Source organism: Eleginops maclovinus, chromosome 7 (genome assembly GCF_036324505.1).
Source record: "Eleginops maclovinus isolate JMC-PN-2008 ecotype Puerto Natales chromosome 7, JC_Emac_rtc_rv5, whole genome shotgun sequence".
NCBI lineage: Eukaryota > Metazoa > Chordata > Actinopteri > Perciformes > Eleginopidae > Eleginops > Eleginops maclovinus.
Window position 1 is genome coordinate 19335535 of NC_086355.1, and position 12088 is coordinate 19347622.

Sequence of the window (12088 nt, forward strand, 5' to 3'; positions counted from 1 at the left end):
TTGTATGTCTTCCATTTTCTAATAATTGCTCCCACAGTTGATTTCTTCACACCAAGCTGCTTACCTATTGCAGATTCAGTTTTCCCAGCCTGGTGCAGGTCTACAATTTTGTCTCTGGTCTCCTTTGACAGCTCTTTGGTCTTGGCCATAGTGGAGTTTGGAGTATGACTGTTTGAGGTTGTGGACAGGTGTCTTTTATACTGATAACGAGTTCAAAAAGGTGCCATTAATACAGGTAACGGGTGGAGGACAGAGGAGCCTCTTAAAGAAGAAGTTACAGGTCTGTGAGAGCCAGAAATCTTGCTTGTTTGTAGGTGACCAAATACTTATTTTACCGAAGAATTTATCAATTAATTCATTAAAAATCCTACAATGTGATTTCCTGGATTTTTTTTTCTCATTCTGTCTCTCATAGTTGAAGTGTACCTATGATAAAAATTACAGGCCTCTCTCATCTTTTTAAATGGGAGAACTTGCACAATTGGTGGCTGACTAAATACTTTTTTGCCCCACTGTATATTAATATTAACAATACAACAATACGCAACGATGCACATAGAGGGAGAGAGCAGACAGATGACAAGACGCTGCATGGTGGAAGAGATGCTGATGGTCCATGGAGCCACTTGCGGGAGAGAGAGAGAGAGAGAGAGAGAGAGATATTAGACGCTGCATGGTATTTTTGGCATTTTTTTCAACAAAGCAAAATTCAGTTAAGCGGGTCTTACCTAACACAAAAGCGACCACAGCGGTCTGGGCTCAGTTGCTTTTGCTCTAGGTCCACTAGCCCATGATGTGGACAGACGATGACCCGACTTCAGCCAAGATGTGATGAAGGGCGTTGGATCGAATCTCTCCAGTGGAGGTCCATTAAGGTCCACGAAAAGTAGTGAGGAGGTGCTGGCTTCACGCAGTCTATTGCGAGTCTTACTGTCCGTGTCATTCATAGCTGAAAAGCCCCTCTCGCACTCCGATGAAGTGGGCAGGTAAGTTCTGCTTGCAATGGACAGTTTCTCCAGCGTTTTGCCTGGTGCAGGTGCAGCATCTTGTAACTTCTAGTCGCGAAGCTCCTGTACTGCTTCACTAGCAGATTCACCGAGTTCTTTCGCAAGGGCCCGTATTTCTTTTTCCCCATACATTATAAGTGCGTTGCGGTCCTGTGGCCAAAAGCGCTTGTTGAGGGGTTTGAGCATATTGACAAGATCTGACTCTGGCATTCGCTTCTTAAGATTGTCGATCACAGACTGATAGAACTGACCCCTTTTAATTTTGCCGCTGCACTCCACTAGCTCCACACCTTTGAACAGTCTTTGTGTTATGCGGTCCTCGGCCTTCTGTGCTGATTTACCTCCACACTCTTTCAAAGCAGAAAGTACATCGATGCACTGCTGAATCTGACAATTCGCGCTCACTATGTCGATGTCTCTTTGCTGCAACCTTAGTGACAGGGCCTGAAGCTCACGAAGCATGTCTTTCATGCAAGCCAGATCGGCTACAAATCCAGCGTTTGAGAGTTGTTTATGGAGCCCTAGGAATTTCTTCCTTTCCGTGTCATTACGAGATGGATCCTCACTTGCGATTTTGAAGTGTCTTGCTAAAGCAGGGTAGTTGTTCCAGACGGCCTTAACAGTTCTAAAACTGCTTGACACCCACCTGATGGTAAAAATCTGCCCGATTTTTAAAAGCTGCATATTCAACTCCGCTGCTGCCTCCTCCAGGAGTCTCGCATTCTTTGCGGACTGATTGTACAAACTGTACAACTTTGAAACAAAAATTTCGAAGTGGTTACATCCAGCAACAAGTTTAAGAGAGTCATGGACTGCCAATTCTAGCCGGTGACAAAGACAATGTATAGACTGGATTTTGGGGAAGTCCTGTTTTAGGCGAGCAATGACCCCACTGTTTTTGCCAGTGAGGACAGACGCGCCGTTAGTGGCTATGCTGATGAGATTGTTAGACAAAAACTCGTCATCAAAACCTGCAACACGTAGAGCCTCTCTCAGGCTGTTGTAGATGGACTCGGCGTCTGTGCCCTCGACTAACTCTTTGAGGCCTAAAAACACATTATCCACATCTCCCTTTCCTGTCACGTCACATCTCACATATACAATCATATATGCACGTCCGTGCACAGTGCTCTCATCAATAGCGATGCTTATTTTTGACTGGGCCTTTTTAACATTACATACAAACTTTTTCTGCATTTCGAGTGCAATGTGGCCAATAATCTCAGCACAGGATTTGTCGGATCTGTGTACAGCGCCTACCTTTGCCCCATTGATCTCTTGAAGCTGCATGACAGGTGGGAGTTTTTTAAATGCCATCCTTTCCTTTGCTATCATATACGCAGATCGGAAAGCATTGGACGTTTCCTCCAGCAACTTTCCGTTGATTGCGAGAATCTGGTTCAGCAGTATTGCTTGTTTTCTTGTTTCTGCCAGTTCAACTGCCCTGTTGTGCGCCACACTATCCCGATGCTTGTAGATTTTCTTACGCAAGTTGTTCTTAGTTTTACTGGATACGTCCCCGTTCATCCATTCTTCTGATAAGTGCACTCCACCTTTATCAGTACTGAGGAGAAGGCTTTTAGCATCCCTGCAGAGAGTACAGCCTATGGATCCATCCTTGGAGAATAGCCATGGGAGGCGTGTGATCCACTCACTCCACTGTTGGCTGGTCCAGCCATCCGGCAGCCGCCGGACCACCGCAGCAACTTCACCCCCCCGATCTCGAGCAGCAGGCAGGGAGGAAGAGGAAGCACAAGTGGGGTGGTCATCAGCAACATCATCATCTTCTTCCATATCTCCTTCGACCTCTACTATGGTAATTGTAGTCATCACGTTAGAAGCCTCTTCTCTTGGCTCATCTTCTTGTGTCTCTTCAGCACACAAGTTATCTTTAACTGTCAAGTTAGCACTAGCAGCACTGACATTAGCTCCCTCCTCTCTCGGTACTGTTGTAACAGCAGTCACAAAGGATGTGCTTCCACCAGCTACATTCGTTTGGTCTTCTTTATCAAGTTGTTTGGCAGTCTTTTTAAAGAAATTGCCCAGTGTAAGTTGTTGTTTTTTTCTTTTCAACATACTGTCAGCAGCAGCAACAATACCTTGTAAACATGTAGTGCTACAGTAAATAAACGATCACGTGAGTGAATTGGTAGTGGGCGGAGCTGCAAACAGCGGCAAGCAGGCGACACTTTTTTCATGAATCATAAACTCTAAATTGATAGTTTTCACGTGACGTCAGAATGCACGTTGGAGTGCAAGAAAAGCTTTCCACAGCTGTCAGCCACTGGAATTAACGAACCGATTACCTTTCATTCAAAATCACTTAATATCTCTTTGCTTAACATTGTCTGAATAAGGTAGTACAATGCAAGACAGTTGTTGCTCGGTTGATTGTTCAAATCGGCTAAGAGACAAGTCCGGACGATGTTTTTATCGCATAGGCTACCAGCAGATAAAGAAAACTCAGACGATGCTCCTACCCCAGAAAAGCTTCCAAAGTCAAAACAACCCTCAAAGTATGTGTCTTTGCAGTGATCGTTTTATCAAATGGTAAGTTCACCTTATGTAATTAAAATACTTAAACCACCGTCACCGTGTTATGAATCGTGTAGTTTCATAGACTGGCTGAATATCGCAAATTGCGGGTGAGAGTTATCTAGCTCAGAGGATGCTATGCTTTCCCAGGATAACAGTAGGCTAACCTAGTTCAGCCTACACTTTACCAGTTAGCTGCTGAAGCTTGTTTTGAGACAGAGGGCTGATTTGTAAGAAAATAATTATTTGCAAATTCAACTATTCACGTGTATACTTTGAGGGCTGCCAAACTTTGATGGCATCTCCGAAGGCAGGGGTCACGTCTTATTGACTGTAACCACAACCTGGTTTTTTTTCTGCTGCTGATATGCCTAGTCCTGGCTTGTCTCCTCGCCGATTTGAACAACCAACCGAACAACAACTGTCTTGCATTGTATTACTCAGTCAGAACACATTAAGGTAGAGATATTCATTGATTTTGAATGAAAGGTAATCGGTGATCCTAGGTAAATTCCGGTGGTAGAACTAGACAGCTATCGAATGCCTTTCTTGCCCGCCAACTGGGCATTTTGACGTCATACAGCCTGACAACTATGAATAGAATTTTATTTCACTTATTTTACACCTTTGAAAAAAACATTACCCAAAATGGCATTTATTTGGTCATCATATCAATATTTTAGAGAGCTCCCCTAAAATTTCGCAAACCATGTTCCCAGGGGAGCTCATGTCACCACTAGGGGAGCTATAGCTCCCCCTGCTCCCCTCCAGTTCGCACCCTGGCCGTTACCGCTGCCGTGATGTCTTCTCTCCTACCCGTGATGAGCAGTCGAGTTCTCACTGTAGCTCTCTCCACGACGACACAGACACAGGTCGGTTCTTTTGAAACGGGCGTTTAATGTTGTTGCTTCCACCTTTGGTCCCGCCACTCATGCCTTGTTAACGCCGTGAGAACTATACAGTACATAAAACAAATAAAAACCAGACAATGTACAATTACGCTGTGGCGCGAAATGAAACAAATGACATTTTACAGATAACTTAAACAAAATACCTCGTTGGCCGCTTGTCGTGAAAAGAGGTTCTTTTGTCAATAATTGATACATTAAATAGCGGAGATCTGTGAGCACCTGCCGCTCGACTCATTGAGCTATGAACTGTACCGTCCCTCAACTAAAAATGCAGCGGTAAACACACAAAACATTAGTTCCGGGCAATATCAAAATGCAAACAATTAAATAATGCACTATTGGCTGCAGCTCTTTTAGCATGTTATACATTGATTTACAGAACAAATGTTTGAGATATGAAATACATTTTAACTTTCAAATAAATAAATATTTATTTATTAATAACACAACATCTACTAATGAAGCATGAACATATTTATTCAACAGCACTTACATTAGTTATTAGTTTACTTTGGTCGCCTCAAAAGTCCAGGGATTGGCCTGTTGCAATCTCAAGGCTGTTGTTTGTTTTTTTAAAAGGATCACGTGTATGGTGATGCTACAGTTGGGAGCTGTCATTTCATTTGGCCACAGCCCAGGATACTCAGCTCTCTGCAAACTACCGGTAACTGGTTTCGTTTTTATTTCATTTGAAATGTATGAGGTGAAATGTGTTTGAGAAATTAAGACAAATTGAAGATGTTTGAAAATGTTTCTTCTGCCACAGTGTTTACTCTTTCAGGTTTCAATTTTACATTTGAAGAAAGAATAACGCTCTTCTTGCTGACGTTGCTGTGGTACCTTATGATCGGTTTTGGAAATGTTGCTCTTATTGTTGCTATTATTATGGATCAAAACCTCCATGAGCCTATGTATATCTTTTTGTGTAATCTATGCATTAGTTCTCTGTATGGAACTCTTGGTTTTTACCCAAAATTTCTTCTGGATCTTCTGTCATCTAATGTCATTACCTATGCTGGGTGCATGCTTCAAGGTTATGTAATTCACTCCTCATCTTGCTGTGACTTTTCCATCTTAGCTCTGATGGCTTATGACAGATATGTGGCAATATGTCAACCGCTGGTTTACCATTCAGTTATGACCAAACAGAGAGTCTCACTCTTTGTGGTTTTATCTTGGTTTTTGCCTCTTTTCTGTATGTTTATGAACTCAGCATCTTTATTAGGAATACGTTTATGTGGATCACACATAAAAAGGATCTATTGTGTCAATATGATGATAGTTAATCTTGCTTGCTCGCCTCCTAAAGCGAATACTGCAATTGCATATTTTAACATTGTATTCTATTTTGCACATTTCATGTTTATCGTTTGGTCTTACATGTATCTGATAAGAACATGCAAATCCTCAAAAAAATGGGGGAAGTTTATGCAGACATGCTTGCCACATTTAATCTGTCTAATCGTTTTTGCCGCAGCTATGCTTTTAGACTTAATGTACATGAGATTTGGGAAAGCTGAGTTCTCTCAAAACTTCTCTAATTTCACAGCAATACAATTTCTGCTTATTCCTCCATTTGTGAATCCATTCATATATGGTTTCAAACTGACCAAGGTCCGCAACAAAATCTTTAACGTAATTTGTTTTAAAAAAAGAGATGCAAAGTGTCATGACATGACTTTTCATATCAGAAGTGAGCCCTCAAACTGAGATATAACAAGTTGAAAAGAAATGAATGCATTGTTTTGATTTAAAACTTGAAATATGAGTCTACATACAAGGTTAGTTGACAAGATAGATTATTGTAAATGTAGTATAACAGGACTGCTACTGCAATTGACACCTAAATTACTTTATATTCCTCTCACATGATTTTTGTAACCCCTTTAATTGTGTGTTTATAACAAATTCTTAATATAAATCTTGTTCTGGATGCCATGATGACTAGATGCTTCATGTTATATTTTATTTGTAAAGGTTTCAAACAGATCTGATGTTAGGGAAAACATTTAACTGTTAAATGATTATTCATTTTTACTGTAATGTGCATGAGCCTTTCCTTCTATAAAATCTCAAGATATCCAATAAACTACATGAAACAACACTAAAAATGATCTGCAATTGTTTTGTTTGCAATGTCAATCATATAAGCTGGCTATTACTTCATCTTAGTGAGCATGCTTTTCAAATTAAAAAGTATCTCTATAAAGATCAAAGAGCAGGAGATATACTAAAACATTCATGTAAAATTGAGTTACTTGCATATTAATGTTTTTCATTTCACCTTATATTTTCTATGCGTCAGTGTTCTTAACATTTCAATAATTTGATTTTAACAATCATTTAAAAATCCTCGTGCTTACAAACGACAAAACTATTTAATTTCAAATATACAGTTCATACCTTAATATAATCCTAGTAAAACTTGTGTTTTAGCACAGTAATACCGATTACCCAAATATCACCAGGCATTACTATCAGGAGACAATAATTGAAATTAGATTTGAAAGATACATCTTTTTTCTGGTTTATGCAGGCAACAAAGCGGTGTTACAGAAGGGAGGTTTAAGGGGGCTGAATATACAACATGTGTTAACCGGGATCTCTGTTTCAGTTTTTTACCTGTTGGCAAGATAGGCGTTTTCCTTTAAATCAGGAGAGATTTGTGTTGATGTAACACATATAAATGTATCGCCAAGAATACACGTAATGGGGTTTTAGCGATAAGGCCCCGTTGTGCGGGTTTATCATTCGGGAGGGGGAAACTGAGCCGATAACCCCCCCGGGGTCTAGATACTGGTGGTGGTGGAGGCATGAAGAGATGGATGGGGTCCGGTCTGAAAAGGAATGGTTTGAGCTTCACGTGAACCCTTGTTTCAGAGGAATCGGAGGTGGAAGGGGTGGAGGAGCTGCGTCATATAATATGGCAGATACACAGGGCATAGTTAGGCACAGTAGGCCTAGTCATCAGTGTCATTAGTCACGCAAACTACTGTAGAGGTCAGTAACAAAGAAATTAATTAAACATTTGTAAAAGGCGAGCTTCTTGAGATCCCAAATGTTTTTTTGAAGTCCATTGGTCCATTAGTTGTTTAAAATATACACAATCAGACTCAGAAATCCTTTATTAGTCCCACAGCGGGGACATTTACATTGTTACAGCAAAAGTGGCATGGATGCAAAAGTGGCATAGCAGGTCAAAAAAAGGCATGCAATAACACAGGATGAGCTAACATATTAATATAGAGAATGAAAGCGCACATTAGTTATAGTCGAATAGAAATAAAGACAAATAAGTAGGTGAGTACAAATCCACAAAAATTATGAGCAGCAACTTCAGGACTTAGTGACATATGTAATGTAAGGTGTTGAGACATTATAAAAATGATGATTGATGATGGTGATTATCGTACAGTATTTAAACAAAAGTGTGTATGTGTGCATTTTATTGCAGAAAATGCACAGTTTGTATAGTGTGGGGGTCTACCAGGGGACTTAGTGGTTGTACAGTCTCACCGCTGCAGGAAGGAAGGCCCTGCGGGACATCTCCGTGAGACACCGAGGGTGAAGTAGCCTCTGACTGAAGGAGCTGCACAGTGCAGACAGGGTGTCCTGGAGGGGATGGGACACATTGTCCAGTAGGGACAGGTTGTTATTAACATACAGTTTATGGTTAGCAACTGTGTAAGACTGGAGGCGTAGGGACAGCGTGTGTCAATGTTGCAAACTGACGGGAACGAGAAAAAAAGCCCATAAAATGTATTTTTTACTAAAATCATCAACTTCTCCTTCATATTTACCAAAGACAATCAAGAAGATTGAGGGATGACAGCAGGATCTAGGACACAGGTTTCAAACTCAAGGCCAGTGTCATCTCATTTGATGTGGCCTCCGAGAGCTTGCAAAGAATAACATTTTCATTATCATAAATTATTTTTGTATTTTAGAAAAAGTACGGTGTCCAAAAGTACATGTCCCACAATGCAAGCGTTCACTAACAGAAATATATGGATTGTGGGTTAAATAAATATAATGGTATTGTTGTAGGCATAAAAATAACATTAAGTAACGGCACTCACACTTTTGTTGTCTTTCTGCCGCTATGCCTTTCAAATGTGCCGGTTGGCTGGAGGCAGGGCTTTTTAACTGAGCGAAATCACATAATTCATGTCTCAGCTGTGACTAAATGGAAATGACAATAAAAAAATAAAAAATAAAAAAAACATGCTGACATACATTAAATCCATCTCTTTTAAATGTATTGTTGATAATAAAAATGAATTGGAGATAATGATCAAATATTTCCTATAAATGAATAAAACGATATTTGTCCACTTTGTTGTTCATATATATCACATATTTTTAACTAGATGTTACATTCATAAATAAACAAACTGTACAGAGTCCCTTGAGCTTTAATCTGTTATTTTCACTCCGCTCTTAAACGCTGCATCATCCAATCAGTGAGCGATACCCATTAAGGGGTCGGGGCACGTGGCTGAGGATTTCACCGAAGGATTGTCTGGTGGTTCCTCGGTTATCGCTCCTAGGCCTTCATTGATGTCCTACACAGCCCTACCCAAATTATTCTACCTCTTAATACCATGATTATGACGCCATGGCTCTAGAAACTATACATTTAGACAGAAACGCAGTATAACTGGGCATTGAATCACCTTAACATAGTCAAGTACAACAGATTTATATTAATATATCCGAAGCATTTATCATCAATAAATCCGCATTTACAATTAAGAGTGTTAAACTACCAGCTTTAAAATCGCTTGGATACTGTGAAAACCTAAAAATAAAAGGCACTTTTAAGGGATAAGTCTACAAAGTTTTATTAAGTCCACTAAAAGTATGTGAGCTTTAACAAGTTTGTTCACTAAACAGCGCATTGTCGCACCCAGGTTCATTTAAGAAACGTGACGATAAACACACAAACTATTCACTGAATATAAAAGAAAATAAACAAATAACTTGCATTTGTGTGCCACACTCATCTCTACATCTCTTGCAGAAGCATCAAACATTTCTTTTTTATATATTTGTCATTTTAATTACATATTAATTTGTTAATATTAATTTAATATTAACGACATAAAATGACAAAAATATCCATCCATCTTCTCCCGCTTATCCTTCAGGGTCGCGGCGGTAACAGCTACAGCAGAGAGCCCCAAACTTCTCTTTCCCTGGCCACATCAACCAGCTCTGACTGGGGGATTCCAAGGTGCTCCCAGGCCAGCGAAGATATATAATCCCTCTACCTGGTCCTAGGTCTACCCCTCGGTCTCTTCCCAGCTGGTGGCATCCTCTCTAGGTGCCCGAACCACCTCAACTGGCTCCTTTCAACGCGAAGGAGCAGCGGTTCTACTCCGAGTCCCTCCCGGATGACTGAACTTCTGACCTTATCCCTAAGGGAGATGCCAGCCACCCTGCGGAGAAATCCCATTTCGGCCGCTTGTATCCGCGATCTCGTTCTTTCGGTCATGACCCATCCTTCATGACCATAAGTGAGGGTAGGAACGAAGATGGCCCGGTAGACAGAGAGCTTTGCCTTCTGGCTCAGCTCCCTTTTCGTCACAACGGTGCGGTAAAGCGACTGCAGTACCGCTCCCGCTGCTCCGATTCTCCGGCCCATGTCACGCTCCATTGTTCCCTCACTCGAGAACAAGACCCCGAGATACTTGAACTCCTTCACTTGGGGTAAGGCTTCATTCCCTACCTGGAGTGGACAGTCCATCGGTTTCCTGCTGAGAACCATGGCCTCAGATTTGCAGGTGCTGATCCTCATTCCAGCCGCTTCACACTCGGCCACGAACCGATCCAGTGAGTGCTGAAGGTCACAGACCGATGAAGCCATTAGGACCACATCATTTGCAAAAAGCAGTGGTGCAATCCTTAACCCACTGCAGACCCCCTCCCCCATGACTATGCTTCGAAATCCTGTCCATGAATATCACAAACAGGTTTGGTGACAAAGCGCAGCCCTGGCAGAGGCCAACCCTCACCAGAAATCGGTCCGACGTGCTACCGAGGACCCGGACACAGCTCTCGCTTTAGGAGTACAGAGATTGGATGGCCCCGAATAGAGACCCCCTCACCCCATACTCCCGCAGCACCTCCCACAGTATCTCCCTGGGAACCCGGTCATACGCCTTCTCCAAATCCACAAAGCACATGTAGACCGGATGAGCGTACTCCCAGGCCCCCTCCAGGATCCTTGCAACCGCGTCAGGAGTACCCAAGGATAACATATCCCGAAAGGCCTCCTTCTTCAGTCGCTTCCCTGACCACCGGTGTCCACCAGGAGGTTCGAGGGTTACTGCCCCTTGAGGCACCTAAGACCTTGAGACCGCAGCTCCCTGCCGCAGCTTCAGCAATAGAAGCTTTGAACACCGCCCACTCAGGTTCAATGTACCCAGCCTCCACAGGGATGCCTGAAAAGCTCCGCCGGAGGTGTGAGTTGAAGGCCTCCTGGACTTGGGATTCCTCCAGACGTTCCCAGTTCACCCGCACTACACGTTTGGGCTTACCAGGTCTGTCCATAGGCTTCCCCCTGCCACTCGACCCAACTCACCACCAGATGGTGATCAGTTGACAACTCCGCTCCTCTCTTCACCCGAGTGTCCAAAACATGCGGCCTCAGGTCGGTGATACGATAACAAAATCGATCATGGACCTCTGCCTAGGGTGCTCTGGTACCACGTACACTTATGAGCATCCTTACGTTCGAACATGGTGTTTGTTATGGCCAATCTATGACTAGCACAGAAGTCCAGTAGCAAACCACCACTCCGGTTCAGATCAGGGGGGCTGTTCCTCCCAATCTCGCCCCTCCAAGTGTCTCCATCATTGCCAACGTGTGCGTTGAAGTCTCCCAGCACGACTAAGGAATCCCCTTCGGGAGCCCCATACAGGACTCTTTTCAGGGTCTCCAAGAAGGCTGAATACTCTGAACTGCTGTTTGGTGCATAAGCACACACAACAGTCAGAGTTTTCCCCCCCATAACCCGCAGGCATAGGGAGGCGACCCTCTCGTCCACTGGGGTAAACTCCAACAAAGCAGCACTCAACCGGGGGCTTGTGAGTATCCCCACACCCGCTCGGCGCCTCACACCTTGGGCAACTCCGGGGAAGAATAGAGTCCAACCCCTATCAAGAAGTAAGGTTCCAGAGCCGACACTGTGCATAGAGGTGAGCCCCAACAGATCCACCTGGTAATGCTCCCCACCCGCACAAGCTCCGGGTCCTTCCCCCCCAGAGGTGACATTCCACGTCCCCAAAGCCAGCTACTGCCACCCTTCTGGCAGCGCACCCGATCCCATCGCTGTTTCCCGTAGGTGGTGGGCCCGCGGGACGGGGAAGCTGAGGTGATGCCCACATTGCTTATCAAGGCTAATGCTGAAAGCCGAGTCTGTCCAGTAGAATTTCTGGCATAAGTTTTTATTCGTTTTAAGGCCGAGAATGACCGCTCGACAGAAGCAGTGGCCACAGGGATCGTCACTGCCGCACATGCCAATGTGTAAAGCTGCCCCATGCTCTCACTCAGATTTTTCCGCTTAAGGAAATCAAGGAGATCTGTGGGACTTTTCCCTTCAAATTCAGTCATGGCATACATTACAGTCA

At 43.1% G+C, this 12088-nt stretch overlaps 1 protein-coding gene across 1 annotated transcript; it reads left to right on the forward strand.

Moving 5' to 3' along the window:
* Positions 1–5191: 5191 nt before the first annotated feature.
* Positions 5192–6163, forward strand: LOC134867453 (olfactory receptor 7C1-like). Its single transcript, XM_063888016.1, has one exon. The coding sequence runs from the start codon at positions 5192–5194 to the stop codon at positions 6161–6163; it is 972 nt and encodes a 323-aa protein (XP_063744086.1).
* The last annotated feature ends 5925 nt before the right edge of the window (positions 6164–12088 follow it).

What these genes read in the sequence shown, in the direction of transcription:
- LOC134867453 (XM_063888016.1), top strand. Translation starts at nt 5,192, where the DNA reads ATGTTTGAAAATGTTTCTTCTGCCACAGTGTTTACTCTTTCAGGTTTC.